General features: G+C 35.5%; 1 protein-coding gene across 1 annotated transcript in view; it reads right to left on the bottom strand.

Moving 5' to 3' along the window:
* Zfc3h1 (zinc finger C3H1-type containing) overlaps window positions 1-22,803 on the bottom strand; it is a 59,566-nt gene that overhangs the window by 19,542 nt on the left and 17,221 nt on the right. The window contains exons 4-20 of the mRNA XM_069988677.1: window positions 20,127-20,325; window positions 19,092-19,318; window positions 17,514-17,637; window positions 14,643-14,740; window positions 12,394-12,603; window positions 12,040-12,204; window positions 11,082-11,219; window positions 9,806-9,927; window positions 9,018-9,167; window positions 5,567-5,741; window positions 5,173-5,304; window positions 4,151-4,693; window positions 3,947-4,056; window positions 2,782-2,913; window positions 2,559-2,680; window positions 1,512-1,613; window positions 137-256 (exon numbers count right to left, since the gene is read on the bottom strand). Of these exons, the coding sequence (XP_069844778.1) occupies window positions 137-256; window positions 1,512-1,613; window positions 2,559-2,680; window positions 2,782-2,913; window positions 3,947-4,056; window positions 4,151-4,693; window positions 5,173-5,304; window positions 5,567-5,741; window positions 9,018-9,167; window positions 9,806-9,927; window positions 11,082-11,219; window positions 12,040-12,204; window positions 12,394-12,603; window positions 14,643-14,740; window positions 17,514-17,637; window positions 19,092-19,318; window positions 20,127-20,325 (2,869 nt within the window). The remainder of the gene's footprint in view (window positions 1-136; window positions 257-1,511; window positions 1,614-2,558; window positions 2,681-2,781; window positions 2,914-3,946; window positions 4,057-4,150; window positions 4,694-5,172; window positions 5,305-5,566; window positions 5,742-9,017; window positions 9,168-9,805; window positions 9,928-11,081; window positions 11,220-12,039; window positions 12,205-12,393; window positions 12,604-14,642; window positions 14,741-17,513; window positions 17,638-19,091; window positions 19,319-20,126; window positions 20,326-22,803) is intronic.

Genomic DNA, 22,803 nt, shown 5'->3' on the forward strand with positions numbered 1-22,803 from the left:
CCAAAGGTATCACGTTGCAGAAAATAAAAACCACCAATGATGTCAGGTTTCAGGCTAGTAGAACAGCAGTGTTTACAGACAAAAATGGAACATCACAATTTAACAATTCTGGATTCTAAACTAAGTAACTTCGTACCATACTTAATTGGTCCTGTAGACTGTTCCTCATCACTACTGAAGCCATTCTCTGAAATGGGTTTCCTCCAAAACCTTGGCTTCCATTTCCTTTTATCTTTGTAGGTTGTAAATGGAGGTGCTACAGTGAACAGGAGAAAACTGTTATTGATAGAATTAGTTTTGTTTTGAGGGCTAATAAAAAAATACTTGAAAAATACTACATTTAAGACAAAAACAACGTTTTTATATGAAGAACACTCTTGTCTAAATATCCATACATATCATTGCATAAAAAGTTAAACATATAAACTGGGCACCACTAGTTCACACAAGTCACCTTAGCTACTAAGGAAGCTGAGGTCTGAGAATCACAGTTCAAAGACAGCCAGGACACCAGAGTCCTTAAGACTCTTATCTCCAATTCACCACAAAAAAGCCAAAAGTGAAGCTGTACCTCAGGTGGTAGAACACTAGCCTTGACCAAAAAGCCCAGGGATAGTGCCCAGACCCTGAGTTCAAGCCCCAGGACTGACACAAAAAAACAACAACAACAACAACAAAACAAAAACAAAAACAAAAAGAAAAAGAAAAAAAAACAGATTATCAATCAAGGTAGAGACTATATTCAATAAGAAAAAGAGGAAATTTTTTTTAAAAGGTGAATAATATGTTAAAAGATTTTAAGTATATATGAGGACAGCATAGAGAAGCTCAACAAAAGCTGATAATACAGGGATGGCAACAAAGAGAAATAGACTGTGGTACGTAGGGACTAGCTAGAGATAGGTGTGTATGTATGGGGGGGAAGATAAAGAAAACTGAATATTGTCAAAATAGACAATTTGCAACTATGTAAACAGAACAAGGAAATCTGGTGGGGATGTTATTTCTTAGAGGGAAGGATGCAAGGAGTGAATAGAGGGGATAAAATTGATTAAAATATGTGGAAATCCCCCTTTCCATATAATTGACTTAAGCTAATACATTTTTAAAAAATACTGTCTAAAGGTTTGCTGTCATACAGAAACTAAAAGGTCTTTTTGTGTGTGTGTGTGTGTGTGTGTGTGTGTGTGTGTGTGTGTGTGTTCGTGGGGCTTGAACTCTGGGCCTGGGCGCTGTCCCTCAGCAATTCAGCTCAAGGCTAGCACTCTACTACTTGAGCCACAGCACCACTTCCAGTTTCCTGAGTGGTTTATTGGAGAGTCTCAGAGACTTTCCTGCCCCGGCTGGCTTTGAACAGAGATCCTCAGATCTCAGCCTCTTGAGTAGCTAGGATTACAGGCGTGAGCCACCAACACCCAGCTTAAAAGGTCTTTTTTAAGACACACACACACACACATACACACACACACGCACACGCACGCACACACATACATACACATACATATACTTACTATGACTTTTACTTTCATTGATATTGCTAACAAGGAGAACAGCCATCTGGTCCATTGACATTCGATCTTTGTTTACTCCAAAAAGTTTCTCAACATATTTTTCTAAAATAAAAGCAGTATCTTCATTTTTTAAAAAGCCAACAGCAAGGCCTATATTATCTTAACTACTATGGCAAATCCTTTCTATCACATCATACAACAAACCTAAATTGGAAGACACTAGAATAAAGTAAATTATTAAGTAAAAGTTGAAGTTCTAAACTAAGAATGACAAAATAGAATCATCATCATCATTCAGGGACTGTAATCTCTCTGGATTGTAGTAATAGTAAATTTAGTAAATATTAACTACTTCCAAAAAAATTGTTTCAGATGTATTATTTGCAACTGAAATCTGGGGAAAAGCTTAACAATTCTTTCTTACAATATCTGATAGTAATCTACAATTTGCACATCAAAGTTTATAAAGCCCTTTCTATTCACTACTGAATTTGAAACTTTAAGTGAGGGAGAAGGGAAGATGGAATAAACTTAGTAGGGGGTACATTTTACACATTTTGGAACTGTTACAATGAAATCCCCTGAACTACTATGTTTGTTATTTTAATTTGAAAAGTATAGCCATATTGACTTCCAGCCCTCCTGTTTTTGAAAGCTAAATAACAGAGGTTCATGTTTAAATCATCAGTTAAAATGTCTTCACAAATAGACTGTTTTCTAAATAAACTACTTAGGTAAGACAGATTTGTCCAAAGAACTTTCTGAATTGATGGAAATGTTTTAAACCTCTGCTTTCATATTGGTAAGCGCTTGCCACGCCTGGCTTCTAAACACACAAAATGTATCTAGTGAGATTAATAAATTTAAATTTAAAGAGCAATGTGTGGTCAGTGATTACTATATTTGACATAACAGATCCAGGTAAAAATGTCATAGGTGAGTATATTTAATTATAAAAAAAAATGTCATCAATAACTGCATGTTCATTTTTTTAATCATCTAAATTCTCATTTTTCACTTAGAGGAGAACAGAAAGTTTTTAAAAACCTGCTGCAGAAGCAATTTCTTCATCTGTGCTTGTCTCTGAACAACCAATCAGAGACAGATTATATGACAGAATGTCCTGGAATAGTTGTTTTCGGCTAAGTGTATAGTCTTGTATATGCTGCCTAAAATAAAATGACAACACAAAAAAGATAATGATGTACATATTAAAAATAAGCAACCAAGATGTTCTTTTAAATTATATTCATAAACAAATATTACTCACCACTGACAATCATCATCATTACATGTTCCTGTTAAGTCAAAACGGCAGAAACACTGATCTGGTTCAATCATATTACTATAAGACACTGAGCTTAGGGGAAGTTTTTCCTTGGTCCGATAATATGGACTAAATCTAAAAAAAGAATGGACACATTAAGCTCCATAATCATTGTTCAGGAAAAAAAAATTTCTTTAATTTTCCTTTTTCAGTTAAAACTTCTAGGCTTTAAGCTATTTACCTATATACCCAAATTACTTCTAGAAACACATGGAATATTAAATGATAGGAATAAGCTATACTGGGAAGAGATCTGAAATAGAAACCTGGTGACAGGCACATGTCAGTAATTCTAACACTCATAAGCTGAAGGAGGTGGCTCACAGTTTTTAGGCTGGCCATTGAGACTATTTCAAACAAACAAAAAAGATTTTTTTTTAAAGCCATATTCTAAAAGTAGTGTTGTTTTTACCACATGATGTTAATATTGGTACTTTTGGGTATACATTCTAGGTGACATGAAAATGAACTAGGAAAAAGTTACATACTATCTAGTTAATGATTTATCATTTCTTTCATGAAATAGTCTTGCAACTTCTAGCATTCTGAAAAAATTGCAGGACAACTCTGTACAACCATCTAATTGAAGGCATGTTAATGTGCTCTGCATACCAAAAATAAAATTAAGTCAAAATTTAAAATACTCCATTTATTTTTTCCTAAAATCTCTATCAGAAATCTATAACTCACTCTGTCAGCAGCATAAGATAAAAACTGACAAGCCTAAGAGCAAGCTACACATTACTTCCTGATATGGTTTCAGTACAATAACAAGATACCAAGTGGCCATGATTCAATTGCTTTTTCTCACTATCATCAAATATTCAAAGTAAAACATTAAAAAGTAAAGAGAGACAGGTAACAATGACTAACACCTATAATAATCCTAGCTAATTAGGAAGCTAAGATCCTGGAAGACCACAATTCAAGACCAGCCACAGTAGAAAAGTTTACTAGCCTCCATCTCCAAAATAACAAGTAAAAAGTAGCATAGAGGCATGAGGCAAGTAGTAGAGCATGCATGAAGCACTGAGCTCAAACCCTACCACTGCCAAAAAAGAAGAACAAGTAATCTGAAAATCAAACCATTTGAATCTTTCTTTTATACCTGTAGGACTTAAAAACTAGAAGAGGGCTATGATAGGGTCTAAAAGGACATGGTTTCACTTCTGTTGTTTTACTCTGTGCTGTGACAAAATCCACATCCACAGAAATCTCCTATAAAACAAAAAACAAAAACAATCATTCCATAAGGCAAAAAAGGCTTAAGTAAATTCTAGAATTTGAAAAAACTGTAAAAATGTGTACTTACTTGACCATGTAAAATCTTTTCTGTAATGCCTGAGGTGGTTTTTAAAATCAACTGTTTTAAGCTGTCAGCTTTTGAATACAACTTTTGCAGCTCACCAATTTTTAACCCTAGAAAAAGTTCTGGCTTCTCTACAGTACTTTTACTAAGTTTGTTTATGCACTCTTTGTTTGGTGTATCAGTGTGCTTAAGATTAGGCTTAGTAAAAGCATTAGATTCTAAGAAGGATCTTCTTCGTTCTCTGTTTGAACCAGACAAAATTTCATCATCAGCATCATTTTCTTCTGTGTCTAGGGTTAATTTATCTTGAGTCAGATCGTGAAGAGAGGGTTGAGGTAAAGAAAATTCAGGTTCTTCTTCCACAACTGGAGGAATATTTTGTTGTTCCTTTGCTTTAAGGGCTCGGGCTTCTTTCAATTTTTGAATTTTCAGGGCATATTCATATTCAAGCTTTTGTAATCGTCTTTTTTCCATAGCAATTAGTTCTGCTGAATGCTTTCTTGGACTTGATACTGGGGAATTATCCAGTCTCATCACTTTGTTTGGCTAGGAAAGAAAAACATACTTTAAAAACATTGATTTCACCAACAATTTTTAAGTAAAATAACTGCTATTCCTATAATTAATACAATGCCAACATTATAAAACTTAAGAACGATGGAAAAGGTGATACTGAAATGCATGTGTTATATTTATAATCTGATTTGTGGAATTGAAACCATTTTGTACAAATACTTAAATACATATAAAATTAAAAAACAAAACTAAATTATTAAGTAGATTGAAACAGAATTTAACGTAAATCTCTAATAGTTTTGCAAGTCAGTCTATTGACCTATAAAAAGCTACAGTGGAGACAAAATTAGAGTAAGCACCCAAAAATGGGTATGTCACTTAAAAACAAAGCTTTATTCTTAATTTTCCTTGAATTTGCAAGAAAAAAGGTTTTAGTCACATTATATAATCTCTTAGACTCAGAAGTAGCATACCTCTTCATTCCAAAAATATTTCTACAAAAAACTTACACCAAGGCGCTCTTGTTCAAGTTTACGTTTTCCTATTTCCTTACTAGCTACTGCCTTTGCTCGAGCAAGCTCTTCTCCATATTTCAGAGTCAAAGCTTTCTTTACTGTAACACGTTGTTGAACTTTGTGAATCTGAAAAACATAAATTGAAAATTCAAAAGATCTAAATGAAAACTTTAAGGTAGGAAATTTTTTTTCGCACACATAGAGCTTTAAGGGTAAATCAATTGAAAATAAAAATATTCCATTGTATCTTACTGAAAAACTATAGGTTATACATATTTTGATGGCTTTTCTTATGCGTTTTATTTTTATCTTACAGAAAATTTAGACTATAGAAATTTGTAGTAGACATAAAACTACCATATTTTTTTAAAAGAAAAAGAAAAATTACTTGTTCCTGAAGTTTCTTCAAAAACATTCTGTTAACACTGAGGATTTTCTCAGTTGCTTGAAGTTGTTCTGTAAGTTTTGTAATTTTTGTTTCAGCATTTCGAACAGATTCTTTCTTCTTCGCTTCTTGCTGTACTAGATTCTTCAAAACTGATTCATCTTTTATCAAAAGAATCCTAAGTGGGAAATAATAAAATTCTTATTAATGTTTTCTAAACTAACAGACTAACATCTTCAGAATAAAACATTTTCATAATTGTGCACATAAGAAATTATTATCTATATAATGGAAGTGAAAAATTAAACGGATGATTTTTGTTGTTAATCAAACAGGTTTTCAAATAACAGTTTTTCATTTTATATTGGTCTAATCTTTAAAAAAAAAAAATCACTGGAGCTTAAGTTAATGGGAATTACAATAAAAAAAATTATAATAATTGCCAGTTAAATGAATCTGATCCTACATGGACCCTGAATGAGGAATGATAAAGTTGCTATGTTCAAGTTTAATTCATAATACTCTCAATATATAAACATCTAGTAGTATTTGATTTAACTTACATTTAACTCAGTCTATCCAAAATAGACAGTAAAACCAGTTCTAATTTTTAAATAGATATACTAAAGTTCAGAACTGAGAATTCCAAACAATAATCATCAGTAACAAATAATAATAATAAATACCAATAATAAAAATGAAGCATCATCATGAAAATATGCCAGATTCAACAGTCTCAAAGACTAATAATAGAATCATAAAGATAAAATGTATGATAGAATAAGGTGAGAGTACAAGAAGTTTTAAAAATATTTTTTGAATTAGCAGCTTTTTTCTTTTAGTAGTACATGAAATGATGCCACTAAATCTTAGTTGCAATATTAATAAAATATAGTAGTTGGCATAATTATCAAGACTGATTAATTTGTAAGCTTCTAAAATGCATTTTATTTTGTTCATAACACTTAACATTTTCTTCTTTAAAAATGAAAATCAGAACATACACGTATATATAATTAAGACTTTACAATTACTGCCTTCTTGATATATCTGTTATCCTATAATAAAAAAAATTCTAAGTTACATTCTTTTGATAAAAATTACCAAGGTGTCTTGTGTCAGAATGAAGTTATAAAAACACCTATTGCTAGTGGCACTGTAGCTCAAGTGGTAGAGCACCAGCCTTGAGCTGAAGAGCTGAGGGACGGCGCTCAGGCCCAGAGTTCAAGCCCCACGACTGACAAAAAAAAAAAAAAAAAGAAAAGCTTTGCCGGGCGCCGGTGGCTCACGCCTGTAATCCTAGCTACTCAGGAGGCTGAGATCTGAGAATCGCGGTTCAAAGCCAGCCCGGGCAGGAAAGACCGTGAGACTCCTATCTCCAATAAACCACTAGAAAACCGGAAGTGGCGCTGTAGCTCAAGTGGTAGAGCGCTCGCCTTGAGCTGAAGAGCTGAGGGACAGCGCCCAGGCCCAGAGTTCAAGCCCCACGACCGACAAAAAAAAAAACAAAAAAACAACAAAAAAAAAAAAACACCTATTGCTTTCCCTAAGTTAAGTACAGATGAATAAACTTTTAGAACTTATTTTAAAAATCATCAAACTATTAGAATACTAATAATATTTTTCAGTATTAAGAGTTAATTCATGCTGGGCGTCGGTAGCTCACACCTGTAATCCTAGCTACTCAGGAGGCTGAGATCTGAGGAGAGTGGTTCAAAGCCAGCCCGGGCAGGAGAGTCTGTGAGCCTCTTATTTCTAATAAACCACCAGAAAACCAGAAGTGGTTTTGTGGCTCAAGTGGTAGAGCACTACCCTTGAGCTTAAAAGCTCAGGGACAGTGGCCAGGTCCAGAGTTCAGGCCCCACGACCAGCACCCTCCCCCCCCCCAAAAAAAGAGTTAATTTATGTTGAATGCCAATAGCTTAGGCCTGTATTAGGAGGCTATGACCTGAGGATGGTGGTTTGAAGTCAGCCTGGGCAAAAAAGTCCATAAAATCCTTAATCTCCAATAAACTGCTCCGAAAAGCCAGAAGTGGCGCTGTGGCTCAAGCAGTAGAGTGCTTAGCATTGAGCAAAAGCAGCTCAGGGACAGAGTTAAAGACCCAGGGCTGGCGGGGGGGGGGGGGGGGGGGGGGGGGGGGGGGGGGGGGGAATTCATCATTTTAATCACTTATTTACTTCTTCCACAGCTTCAAGTTCAAGAACTGATCAGTTACTAATTTTGTATAGAACCTATTCTGCATTTGTAGAGCTAAAAGCAGACTATCAGAAAAAACTCAGATGTACTAGGGTTACTAGAACAATGTTTCTCTCTATCAACTGGACATTTCAATGTGGTTAAGCAGAAGAATATACACCTGTATTTCTCTCTATTGTATGCAACTCTACCTGAGAGAGGAAATCCATCCTCAACATGCCTACCCTGTGAGTTTTTATGCACCGTTCTCACATTTGCAAACGGCTGCAACAGCACAGTCACACAGTTCAGAAGTTTAAGATCTTAACAATATTATACTTAAAATCCATTTCATAGCAGCACCATAATTTGACCATGTGTCTTATTGATTAGACTAAGTAATAACTATTTTTTTTTAAAAAAAGCTTCTATGGCTGGCTGTTGGCTTATAACTACAATCCTATCTACTCAGAAGGCTGAGAGCTGAGGATCCCAGTTCAAAGCCAGCCCAAACAGGAAAGCATTTGAAACACATCTCTAATTAACCACCAAAAAGCCGGAAGTGAAGCTGTGGTGCAAGTGGTAGAATGCTGGCCTTGGGCAAAAAAGCTGAGAGGCAAAATGCAGGCCCTGAGTTCAAGCCCAGGCCTGACACAAATTTTTTTTTTTTTGTCGGTTGTGGGGCTTGAACTCTGGGCTTGGGCGCTGGCCCTGCGCTCTTAAGCTCAAGGCGAGCGCAGCGCTCTACCGTGTGAGCTACAGTCCCACTTCCAGTTTTCTAGTAGTTTATTGAAGATAAGAGTCTCACGGACTTTCCTGCCCAGGCTGGCTTTGAATCACGATCCTCAGATCTCAGCCTCCTGAGTAGCTAGGATTACAGGCGTGAGCCACCGGCACCCGGCTTGGCACAAAATTTTTTAAAAAAGGAAAAAAAAAAAATCTTTAAAGAAAAAAGAAAAAAAAAAGCTTTTCAAATAAAGGTATTTTAAAAACATGCTAGAGGTTTGTTTTAAAGGAAATTCCAAGAAGATGTCTGTATTAGTTTATAGCAATGGATAGCCATGTATTAAGCTAAAGTGCAAAAGTTTCCTTTGAAGGCTTGATATTTTTACTTAAAACATTAATTCTACTACTTTATAAAAATGTATAATCCAACAAAATGAAAGCTTGCTATAGTTCTATCCAGTGTATGAACTTGTATTATTTGTATATATTATAAAATATATCCTAATATAGGAACAATTAGATACAGGACATATTTAATCAGATGGAGCTGACCTGTGTTTTTTAAGTTTCGCTTCAGCATCTGCAACCTGCTTAGTAACCATTGCTATTCTGCCAATCCCATCAAGTTCCACATCAGAGTTTGCTGGGGATGATGAATTTGTCTTCAGCTGATCTGATTTAACCAAACGCTGTTTCTCACGACTAAAATAAGAGATAGATGCATTACAACAAAGAATAATTGAAACAGTTTTCTCTATATATTCTATTTTATAAAATATATTAACCATATTGACTAGAGCAATAACTGATATAACTAAGTTAGTTAGAAAAGCTGACAGTCCAGTTCTTAAGTGCTTTTATTTTTTCCCAAGCTAGTTCTCTGTATCAGTGCCCACTGTAGTCCACAGAGATTAACATTCTATGTGAGGGCTCCTCCTCTGACATGAGTTATAAAAACATGAATTCTTGCCGGGCGCTGGTGGCTCACGCCTGTAATCCTAGCTACTCAGGAGGCTGAGATCTGAGGATCACGGTTCAAAGCCAGCCCGGGCAGGAGAGACCGTGAGACTCCTATCTCCAATAAAACCACCAGAAAACCGGAAGTGGCACTGTAGCTCAAGTGGTAGAGCGCTCGCCTTGAGCTGAAGAGCTGAGGGACAGTGCCCAGACCCAGAGTTCAAGCCCCACGACCGACAAAAAAAAAAAACACATGAATTTTTTATCTAGGATAAAATTACCACCATTCACTCATCCACTAATGATAATTACTTTTATATAGACAAAACAATGTTTGGTAAAAACACCTACTTCTAAACTAAATTACATTAAATGTCACTTACTTGGCAATCTCTTCCTTTAATAATCTATATTCAATCTTCTTTTCTTCAGGTAACGCTTCAGGTGTACGCAAGGGATCATTTTCTTTTTCAGATTTTGGAGGTACTTTGGGTTTTGAAGCTTGCTAAAAAATATTTGAAAGTAACCAGATTAACAGCTTTAAAAAGTCAACACTAGGATTTTTATTTTACATTATGATCCAATGTATACTAATAATTGAGTAACTTCACCATTCCTATTTTTCTTATAACAAGACTGGCTATTAGCTACCTAATTAATTATATAATTCACTGAATAGTCAAGACATATTGTTTAAAAATCACTGAAATACATCATGTAAGCAATAATTACACAAAAGATATATATTTGTACTTAAATCTTATGTCTTAATAAAAACTTTTTAAACATAATACAGTTCCAAACAATCCTACCTACATCTACATAACTTATACACAGGAGAATAAAGTCATCCATTTTATTATTCTGAAGACACTAGTTACTTGAAAACACATATAAAGGGATTTCTAATAGTAAAAAAATGCATCTGAATGTATACATATTTCATTGCATATAGTACTAAATTTTTCCCCACAAATCTCTATTATAAAAGTCTAACTCAAATGGAGGAAGGTGAGCAAACGTAGACGTTACAATCAATGAACATTCTGTAAAGAAAAAAAAAAAAGCTATGTAAGTTGAGGACAAAGATGGGGGGAGAAGAGGGAAGGGGAAAACAAGGAAAGAGGTGATACTGACCAAAAAGCTTTATACACATAATCTGACTTATGGAAATGTAACAACTACTTAATAATAACAAAAATAATAATTTAAAAATTTTTTTAAATGAGTTCAGTTTTTAAAAAAAAGGTGGGGCTGGGAAGTGGGCTCAGTGGTAGAGTGCTTGCCTTGCATGCATGAGGCCCTGGGTTTGATTCCTCAGCACCACATATGCAGAAAAAAGATGGAAGTGGTGCTGTGGTTCAAGTGGTAGGGTGCTGGCCATCAGCTGAAGAGCTAAGGGACAACACCCAGGCCCAGAGTTCAGCCCCCACGACCGTCAAAAAAAATTAAAAAAAGGTCTCTAATTCAATTAGGTGTGATGTTATTGTTGGTACAGTCTGAAATCCCAGCACCTTGGAGGTAGAAGATAAAGCCTGGACTATAAAATGAGACTCTGTCTTACAAAGAAAAACAACCTACTAACTCTAGTATCTACTTTTCAGGAAAAAAAATAAACTTTAATGATTGTCAACAGGTCACTTTCATTATGGAAATTACCTCAGCAGTTCGTCTTGCTTCTTTAATCATGGACTCTAATCCACCAAAAACACTATTTGTAGACTTGGAAGCTTCTCCATCGGATTCACTGTCATCTGAATCATTTAGTGTTACAACAACTGATTTATGTTTTGGAAGCTATAAGAAGAATATGTTTGTTAGTAAAGGTAACAAAATAGACAATATGCCTATTCTTTTCATGGTTCTACAACAATTAGGTATGTGCCCTTAGGCAAGTTATGTTCTTATTATGTCCCAGTATGCCGGTATAGATTACAAACAAACACAGAAGAGCATTCTATATCCTTAAAATCTTTCCAGATATTACCATGATCACCTTCCTCATTAAGTTCACTTTGTCTTCATATGAATAAATTGATATTAACTTTATATACTGAAGAAAAAACTAGCCCGAGTAATTCTACATAATAATCAACAAAACTTCAAAACATTGCAGTTTTTATGGTTACACCACCATGCATAAATAGTCTGTTAGTTTATCTAACAAAGACAAGATTTCAACTTAACTCTGCTCTATTTTTCTTTAAAACCATAAGTTATCAGTCTAAACTCTTCAATAAACACCACCAATTCTTCTACTATAGTATAGACAATGGTTGAAAGTATGAACAAGCTATAAAACGAGAGAAATAAAAAATATAACATTTGTTAATATTGACCAGAAAAATAGCAAATCTGAATGGACCAATTCCTGTTTAAAAAAAAAAAAGCTAAGGAAATGGGAAGAAAATTTCTCCAAACACTACTGCCAAATTCTACCAGTTTTCAAGTGAAGATACTGCTTTTCTTAATAAATTTAAACTTCTACATTTTTATTTCTATATAAATGTATCTGTTTACACAAACTTCAAGGTGCAGAACAAGACAGGAATACTTCACAAAAATCTTCCATAAGCTTTTAAAATACAAGAGTACTAAATTTTGTATTTGTTTTTACCGAGATCACAGTTCGTGGAAGACGAGGTCCTCTATGAAACTTTGGATTCTGTATCCGAGGTTGAGATACTGTATTAATACTGACTATGGATAGATTGCTTCTTGGCACAGGCTGTGAACTGTTCAGAACTGGAGGTGAAGGTGGGTCACTATTACTGGATGTTTCCTAAATAAAGAAAAGAGATATAAACCATTTTCAAATGAAGTTTTGTCATTTTTTTAAAATCTTGAGCAAATCCATTTTAGACTTAGCCTTAATTTGCTGAAATGATCAATACATCCCAAATACCCAGATTAAAGTAGTAGCCTAAAACAGCTCAAGAGCACCACCTAGAGGGCCATGCACCTAAATTACCTCTGGCTTAAAAGCTCTTTTATTTGCTAGAGATTTAAGTAGTTCTTCTCGAAGAAGCATTTCTTCTTCCTCTTCTTCATCTGCAAAAGGTGGTTTTGGAGGCTGTTCTGGATCTTCAGGTGGGAGGGGTGGCAAAGGTGGTAGAGGAGGTAGAGGATCTAGAGAACTACATAAGCCTTCCACATAAGGTTGGCTCAAAGGTGGTATCGACTATATTTAAAAAAGAAATAATAATTAAAAATGTAAATTTTTCAACTCCAAATGTTTATCTCTGAAACAATACTAAATTAGAGAAAAGTAAACTTTATATTGTTATTCTACTTGTAAGTATACTGAACTAAGAATACATCAAAATTAACCTAGAATTCAGTATTTAACTCTGAAATGTTACTTTTGGAAGAGAAAAAAACTTTAAAATTTAAAAACTTCAAGATAGTTGCATAAACTTGGGTGCTCTGTTCTTATGTACATTTAACATTCCAAAAGAAACAAATTCTATGGTCATTCCTTCAATATGAAGGAATTTTAGATTGATTTATAGATTCAAATTATTAAAATAAACATCTAAGGAGATGCTGAAATAGTTCTAGAATATCTTAAATGTAAAGTAGAAAACTACTACTATCTTAAATCCTTACAAAATGACTTCTTGGAGATTATCTTTAAAGGAAACCAACTTTACACAAATCTTTTGAGTTAGGGTATGTGTTTGCTCTCCAAAAAGTTTTGTTTTCCAGAATTTTCCTTGGCATTTTAGCTATTTCAGTGCCCATTTTCCAAAAGAAATAAAGAAAACCTATCATTTTCTCCTTCACTCTCTGCTCTAATATTCCCCCTTCCTATAAGCTGACTGTGAAGACTAGAGCGTCTACCTAGGAAATATTAAATAGAAAGGTAGCTGGGCGCCGGTGGCTCACGCCTGTAATCCTAGCAACATAGGAGGCTGAGATCTGAGGATTGCGATTCAAAGCCAGCCTGGGAAGGAAAGTCCGTGAGACTCTTATCTCCAATAAACCACTAGAAAACTGGAAGTGGCACTGTGGCTCAAGTGTTAGAACACTCGCCTTGAGCTGAAGAGCACAGGGACCCCAAGCCCAGAGTTCAAGCCCCATGATCGACCAAATAAATAAATAAATAAATAAATAAATAGAAAGGTTCCCTTTTCCTTACTTAGAGACATTTAGTATGATCTTCTCTAGGTTCTCAAGTAGTGATTTCAGAACTTCTACTTTGTGAATCCCTACTTTTTTCCTTTAAAAAAAAATTAGATTTGATACGTCTTTTACATGGGAGATAGAGAAAATGAAATTAATTAATTTCTCCAGGCAATGTTTTCTTTTAGCTAGATTTTAAGTTAAAAATAAGTATATTTATAGAAAGAGGGAAAAGGGAAGTTTTACATGCATCTTTTTGTACTTAAATCTCAAATTAAAAAAGATAAATCTGAAACAGTAAAAACATACACACACACATACACACACACACAAAATTCAGTTATAAAAATTCTACCAAATGAGCTGTTCCCCTGTGGCTCATACCTGTATTCCTAACTATTCAGGAGGCTGAGATCTAAGGATTGCAGTTCTAGGCCAGCTCAGGCAGGACATGTGACTCTTACTGCCAGCAAACTACTCAGAAAAGGCCCCAAATGGCACTGTGGCACAAGTGGTAGAGCATTAGCCTTGAACAAAGAAGCTCAGGGACAGTACCCAGGCCCAGAGTTCAAGCCCCAGGAAGAGGGGAAAAAAATTTCTACCAAATGAGTATCTTAGCAGTAAATAATCAGCTGTTTATAACATACTTCTAGCAATTTCTTCTATTAAGTAGTTCTTTTTTATTGTGATTAAGTGATTACATATAATTCACAAATTTCATAGTATATTGTGAGATAGTAATACTTAAAGTCACAAACACACATTCTAATATTCATGGGAAAATTTGTCTTTATTGTAGTCTATAAAGTTTGTGAATTCTATGAGCTTTGACAATAGTATTTCTTCCACATCAGGTGATATGTACATTTTTTTCCTTTTGCTTAGTGTTAGCTATTCTCTCTATCCCTCTCATTCCTTCCCTCCCATCGCTGCCATTGAGAATGTCCAGCACAGCTGATAGGTCCCACTGTTCTAAGTAGTTTTGATTTATTGTTAACTGTTAAATCTCAATTATTCATGCCAGATTTTCAAAAACAAACTAAAAAAGACACAGGGTAACACAATATATGAGAAATCATATTCATTCTAACTTACAGAAACCTGAGGTGGTGGAGGCAAAGATATAGATGATGCTGAAGAAAAATATCCCAGTGAACATTCAGAGAAGAACGGTGGTTGCACTGGGGAAGGTGCTGTAAAAAAATTGTTTTTGGTAAGTGTTTAAGAACATAAGTATTTTACTAGGAACATAGTGATTGCATGATGTATTTGAAGAAACAACAAATCTAAGTGGAGTAGGTAGAATGCAAATTAGATTTTTTTAATCCCTTAAACTCCCATGTGTCCTTCTCTAACTATATAAATTTAAGCTGACATTTAGTTCCTTCAAACTCTACCTTCCACCAGGTTCAGAGACATATGCCTATAATCCAGGTTGAGACAGGAGGCTCAAAAGTTAGTGGCTAGTCTATACTACATGGTGAGACCTTTTCTCAAATAAAAACCCCCCACTGTTCATGTTCTTGCCCTGTTGGGCAAGAAATGCTTAAAGCATGCTATTTTTTCCCTAATAGTAATAAAACAGAAATTTTTGCCCTAGTGTCCTAGCAGAAAACAAACAAGCAAGTAGTATGGATTTCATCTTGTATAGAAAGAAACAGAAGCTGGATATGGTATCACATGAGTATAATCCCAGCTAAAGAGGTAGAAGCAAATATATATAACTCCAAGGCCAGCATGAACAAAGTTGGCAAACTATCTCAAAAACAAGACACAAAACAAATGGGCTGCTGGTTTGGCACCAATAAATGGTAAAGTGGCTGACTGTGTTCCTGAAATTTTGCATTTAATCTTCAGTACCATTAAAAAGAAAAAAAAAGGGAGAAAAACAAGTAAGAGAAAGAAAAGGAGGGAAGGAGGGAAGGAGGGAAGGAGGGAGGGAAGGAAGGAAGGAAGGAAGGAAGGAAGGAAGGAAGGAAGGAAGGAGGGCAGACCGGTGGGAGGGAGGGAATGAGAGAAGAATAAGTGACTAATGGAGGGAATGAGAAAGGGAGGGGAGGGAGGCAACTGATTTGAGGAAGCAAGTAGAGCTAGAGGTGAGACTCAATAGTAGGGTCCCTGCTTAGGAAGTGCAATGCCTACAGTTCAAATAATATTGAGGGGAGGGGTGAATAAAGCATAGAAATAAGCACTAACTTAGCCAAAAAAGTACAGTTTTTCATACTTTAATCTTTATCTTAGTTACCTCAAAAAGTCAATACAGATATTGCCTTATATATAAATGACCTGAGGCTCCAATCTGGATGGTTACTGATCTTAAAAAGAGTTTTACTTCTTAAAAATATAAATATCATCTGGGCACAGTGGCAAACACCTGTAATTCTAGAACTCAGGAAGCAAGAGGGGGTGAATCAATGGTTCAGACCAGTCTGGACTACATAGGGAGTATAAGGTCAGCCTGAGTGACAGCTTGAGTTCAATGTCAGCCTAGGATACTTAGGGAAACACTGTCTTAAAAAAAAAAAAAAAAAAGGAAAAGAAAACATTACTTATGTGATTATACACTTACATAATTATAATTACTTACATAATTATATGGGAAGAATTAAAATCTGACAAGGTTGACTGTGTAACATAAATTTTCACAAAATTATTTAAAAAACAAAAATCAATCATTCTTATGGAAACAGAATATTAATAGTATTGTCAACACGATATTACAATGAATTATCTCCAAGACGCTGAGAATAAGAAAATTAAAGACTGACCAAAAAGAGTTAAATTATGAAAATAAATGAAAGATTTTTCAAACACTAGCTAAACAATGATCTAAAAATGAGTACTATTAGTAAATATTACCCAAATCTTTTTTTGTTTTGCCTTCTGTCTGCTAACTTACCAAAAAGTAGGGATTCTAAGGTTTTTCTGTTCTTTTGTCAGTCATGGGGACTGAACTCTGGGCCTGGGTGCTATCCCTCAGCTCTTCAGCTCAAGGTTAGCACCCTACCACTTGAGCCACAGTGCCACATCTGGCTTTTTTCTGCTTATGTGGTGCTGAGGAATTGAACCCAGGGCCTCATGCATGCCAGGAAAGAACTCTATCACTGAGCCAACTTCCCAGCCCTGGATTCTAAGTTTTTATTTGGTCTCACAATGTGACAACAGGGAGAAATATACTGATCATATGACCTTTCAATTTCAAGAACAGCAATTCCTAGAATTCTGAATTGTTATCTGCCATAGACTCACATTTTTTTTGTTTTGTTTTGTTTTGTTTTTTTGGGGTCCGGTCATGGGGCCTGAACTCTGGGCCTGGGCGCTGTCCCTCAGCTCTTCAGCTCAAGACTAGCGCTCTACCACTTGAGCCACAGCGCCACTTCCAGCTTTTTCTGTTTGCTTATGTGGTGCTGAGGAATCGATCCCAGGGCCTCATGCATGCAAGGCAAGCACTCTACCACTGAGCCACCTTCCCAGCCCTAGACTCACATGTTTTTAATTAGGGAGTGACTAGATCTGTAAGAGTCAATCACCTCAGATAATCAACAAAAGCCCAGCCTCTGGCCCTCAAATCAAGAAAAGATTCTAAACTATGCAAGCTAATTGAGGTAGAACCCTAACCAATTCTAGGAAGCCTTTCCTGAGATATCCCTAGTATCATCACTCTCCATCTCCAGATCCTAAAAGGAAAAGAGATTTTTTTTTAACTAACACAAAGAATTTTGGCTAAAGATCAAGAGTTATCATTCCCATAATCTTCATGTTTTTAGAACAAATAAACAGTTTAAACAACGTTTTGTTATTTAAAGACTAAAAATACTTGGAAATAAAACTTATGAATATTTGGGGTTTGCTAAGTATTTACAACTTCAAATGTGGTTATAGAATTCATCAGAAAATCTCACCTTCATTACATACTTCTTCTCTAGTAATTGTGAAAACATAAATGTTTCAGGTTTTGGCTCATACCTGGAGAATTGGTTTCACTATCTGTATCCATAGCAACTTCTTCATAGTTATCATATTGATAAATGCCTCCTCCACTATCAGTAGGTTGCTTATCTAAGGATCGCCTCAGGTCAGGATCTGAAGACTAAGTATACAACATGTTTTTCTTAGTTTCAAAGTATTTTCTATCTTACACTATTCTTAGGCTATAAATCATCAAAGAACTGATAATTATCTTCTAGGGAACAAGTATAAAAAAAATCAGGATGATTTAGATACATTCATCTTGTCATATCAGATTTGGGAAAATCAACTGACATGACCAAATACATTGTGGTGGGCATTTTATAAAGGCAGCACCAGATAGAATAGAATCTAGCAAGCAGCATCTATACAGATCAAATTTCCAGTTAGCTGAGCTACTAAATAATTAGCTATCCCTATATAAAATACAATTACAAGCTCTTGAACACTTATGGCTTCTGTGTAAAATTAGAGGAAAAAATACTAGTTTTAGGAGGCCTGGAAGTGAAGCTCAGGTGACAAAAGCACCTGCCTATCAAGCACAAGGCAAAATTAAACCCTAGAATCACACCCATACACATGAAAAGATAAAAGAATATTTACACCTAACACTGGTGGCTCATGCCTATAATTCTAGCTACTCAGGAGGCTGAGATCTGAGGATTGCAGAGCAAAGCCAGCCCAAGCAGAAAAGTCTGTGAGACTAATTATCTCCAATTCAGCAAGAGAGAGAGAGAACACACGTAAACACTCATACGCATGCACACACAAAGTAAGAAGTGAAGCTGTAGTTCAAGAGGTAGAGCACTAGCCTTGAACAAATAAGTTCAGGGACAGCACCCAGGACCTGAGTTCCACCCCCAAGATTGGCACAAAATTTGTTTTAATTAAAAAAAAATATTAACAGTATTCCTTGACCTTAACTCCTGATTCCTACCAATTAAAGTTTACTCTTTACTATCCCTCCAGTCTTCATCACTGCATTCATAATTGTAAAAGTTCAAAATGCCAAAAAAGCAACATCACTAATTATAGTAGGTCAATATTAAATCTCTAGTTTAATTTTAATACTTTTCTTAAAAGGTAACAGCTTACTCAGTCTTTATCAATGAATTATACACATACTCCACAAATATTTAATGACTAAATACAAAATGGTCAGATGCTCTAGTCATTACAATATGATGATTTAACATTCTTTAAAACAGTCCATTACATAAATCCTGATACATTTCTCCTTCCACAGTAAAAACTAAAGCTATTCTGCCCCTATATTTAACACATAGCCATATTGAGTAAGTCCTTACTTAGTACTCCTACTTTCTTGTAAACAAATGATCAAAAACTATTGTTAACCAAAATTTTATCTTCCTTTTTAATTTCTCCTACTACAAAGATTCATTCTCAACTTCTTACTCTTATTCTCAACTTGTTTACTATTTAAAAATTATGTAGTAAGTTCTATCAAGTGTAAGCTATTTGTAGTGTTTCCTACTTGATTAAATCTATAAACTAAGACTATAAGGGCACTTAAATTTAAATAATGTTCTGATTTTATATTTTCAGATTCCTTACTTTACTTCTTGATCTCCTCTTTCCGCCACCAACCAATTTCATGAATCGATTGTACTGCTCCTCCTGATTTGAAAGGTCTCGAATTTTTCTTATTTCTTCTTCTCTTTTCCTTCTCTCTTCTTCTTCAGCTTGTTTCCGCTGATCATCTTCTTTCTGTCTTTCTTGTTCTTTTTGTTGCTGTAGTTTCTTCCATGCCTTTGTTTGCTGCTTTCTCAAAGCCTGTTTAGCTTTACATAAAAACAGAAAGAAGGTTGAAAGTGTGGCTCAAGCAGAAGAGTGCCTTTCCAGCACGCTGAAGGACCTAAATTCAAATGCTACTACCTGAAAAAAAATAAGCAAAAAGAAAAATAAAATATAGAAAGACTAGCACCTACTTCGCTATTGGTTTGTTTTTTTCCTTTTATTGATTGGTCTTGGGGCTTGAACTTGGGGATTTTGTTGAGCCATTTCACCAGTTCCAGTTTTCTGGTGGTTAACTGGAGGTAAGAGCCTCACAGACTTTCCTGCTCAGGCTGGCTTCACACCGTGATCCTCTCAGCTCTTGGTCTCCTGAGCAGCTAGCATTGCAGGATGAGCCACCAGCATCTGACCTGAGTTAGTCTTATTGGTAACAAAAGAACATTTTGTGCGGAGCACCAATGACTCACACATGTAATCCTAGCTACTCAGGAGGCTGAGATCTGAGGATTGCAGTTCAAAGCCAACCTTGGCAGGAAAGTCCATGACACTTTTATCTCTAATTAACCACCAGAAAACCAGAAGTGACGCTGTGGTTCAAGTGGCAGAGCACTTACTTGCCTTGAGCTGAAGAGCTCAGGGGCAATGCCCAGGCCCAGAGTTCAAGCCCCACGACCAACCAAAAAAAATTGTTTTATTATCATTGGCTTATATACACAGTTGGTTCCTAAGTTATTTACATACGCCTAATCTATTTTAGAGTCCTACAATTTCTCAAACTCAAAACTTTCTGAATTAAAATCTAGAAACTACGGATATATATGAATTTCAGTTAAAAGAATGTAACACAAATAATACCTGCAGTGCTAACTTTTTTGGCCGAATGTGTTTTTGTACTGGTTTTAACTTTTTGCTGTACAGTTTTTGTCTTAGTCAACTTTTCCTTGCTTTCTTTCATCACCTGCTGCTCTTTCTGTTGCCATTTTTTACTGGCTGACTGAAGAGCCAAAAGACGAAGCTGTAATTCAGATAGTTCCTCTTCATCTTCACCAAGTTTCTTTAAAACAAATAAAAGGAAGTTACTTTTTAAACATTTCACCAATTGAGCTCTTTTAAAAGATTAGTACTTAAAGACAAATGCTTAAATGACAATTATGGGCAAAATAAAGAAACAAATTTCTTCCTACAACTCAAGACTAATTTAACCTACAACATAGAACATCAATAAATGGAAGTAGATCAGGAAGAACAAATAATCCAGATGATGCAAAACAGGAGAGTTTGGCCATAAGTATTTAACAAGGCTTCCCAAATTTGAAAATATAATTCTGTCAGGAGCAATTGCAAATAAAGCAAAACCCTAAGTAAGAAATGAAGCATGAAGTGGTTCCATAATCATATGATTCTTTAGACTCATAAAAGATATATTGAATAAACACTGCAAGCTTTTGTAAATATATATATATATATCTTAAAATACATACTTTTTTCTTAAAATCACCACCAAAGGAAAAAACTTTATGCAAACTTGTCTATATTTGAATTTTTGTTTTTTCGGTTGGTCATGGGACCTGAACTCTGGGCCTGGACACTGTCCCTCAGCTCTTCAGGTCAAGGCTAGCGCTCTATCACTTGAGCCATAGCACCACTTCTGGCTTTTTCTGCTTATGTAGTGCTGAGGAATCAAACCCAGGACCTCATGCATGAGGCAAGCACTCTACCACTGAGCCACCTTCTGAGCCCCTATATTTGAATATTTTAAAAGTTATAATTACTTGGAACATTTTTTGAACACAGACTTTTGCTCAGAAAAATTAAAAATAGAATGATGTCAAAAGCAGATTTTTTTTTTTTTGGTCGGTCGGTCATGGGGCTTGAACTCTGGAACTGAGCGCTGTCCCTCAGCTCTTCAGCTCAAGGCTAGTGCTCTACCACTTGAGGTACAGTGCCACTTCCAGTTTTCTGGTGGCTTATTGAAGATAAGTTTCACGGGCTTTCCTGCCCAGGCTGGCTTTGAACCCTGATCCTCAGATCTCAGCTTCCTGAGTAGCTAGGATTACAGGCGTGAGCCACCGGAGTCCGGCAAAAGTAGATGTTTTTAAAGAAGACTTTCCAAGTTTCCTAATCTTCTCGTACTGCTTCTTAATTTTTGTTTGTTTGAGCAGTGTTTGAGATTGAACTGAGGGGCTCAAGCTTGCTAAGCAAGCAATCTACCATTTGAGCCATGCTCTTTTTACACTGGTTATTGTCAAGGCAGGGTTTCATTTTTTTCTTTTTTGCCAGTCGTAGGGCTTGAATCCGGGTCTGAGCACTATCCCTGAACAAATTTGCTCAAGACTAGCACTCCACAACTTGAGTCACAGAACCACTTCTGGCTTTTTCTGTGTATGTGGCTTCATGTATGCTAGGCAAGCACTCTACCACTAAGCCACATTCACAGCCCCCAAGGTTTCATTTTTTTGCCTAGGCCAGCCTAGGTTGCATTCATCCCCAAGTCACAAGGTGACATGCCCATGCCACTGCACCCAGCCACAGCACTACCTCTGGTAATTGGAATAACAGGGGTTTGCCACCAGATCTCCAGCTTCTGACTCAGATGGGTCTCATGAATTTCTTTTTGCCTAACCTGACTTCCAATCATTCTATTCCTCAACTTTACCTCCCAAGTAGCTAGGATGAAAGGCTTGAGCCAACCTGCCTTAAGTATAGTTTTTAACTAATACAGTAAGTATTGCACATATTGATGAAATCCCATGGATATAATATTTCAATGCATGTATACATCATATAATATTTAAGTAAGAATGAAATATCATTTGTTATGATGAAAACATTCAAAATCTACTCTTTCTTGTTTTTTGAAACATACAGCACATCACTATTATGGATAGTCACCCACATTACAAGGCTTATCAGAGCTTCTTATTCCTACATTAAGTGTAACTTTGTATCCCTTGGACAGTATTTCCTCAATCATATTTTAAGTCCTTAAAAGCCACATGTGACACACGGTGTACAGTGTAGCAACAGAATCCATCAACTGTATAAAAAGCCACTAAAAAATATTGACCTAAAGTTTAACTTAAAAAGTTATCAGCACTTCTCCATTGAGATTTTTTTTACTCTTTGTAACCCTTTTTAGAATGAAAAGAAGAAATCGCTGATGCTATCTCACAACTATAATATGCTAAACGGAAGCAGGTACATGAATGAACACCAGGAATACTGATATTCTTGCTCTGATACCCAATTCCTATGTAACTTTAAGCAAGTAATTTAATCAACACCAATGAACCTTACTTCATCTACAAAAATGTTAACTTATTTCATATGGTTGTGAGAATATTTGAAAATATGTTTGTGAGTTTGCATCTGCCATGTTATCATTCCAAAACTCAGGACTACCCTAAAGTTCCTAGACTCTTTAAACCATTTCAACTTACTCTTAGTAAACTGAAATCTCATTAGAAGAAATTACAACTATTTCAGACCTCTAAAATAAGAAAAAGATTTAGTTATTGCCTACTCTATAGTA

This window comes from Dipodomys merriami, unplaced genomic scaffold, assembly GCF_024711535.1.
Source record: "Dipodomys merriami isolate MVZ:Mamm:240054 unplaced genomic scaffold, mDipMer1.0.p SCAF_10, whole genome shotgun sequence".
Classification (NCBI taxonomy): Eukaryota; Metazoa; Chordata; class Mammalia; order Rodentia; family Heteromyidae; genus Dipodomys; species Dipodomys merriami.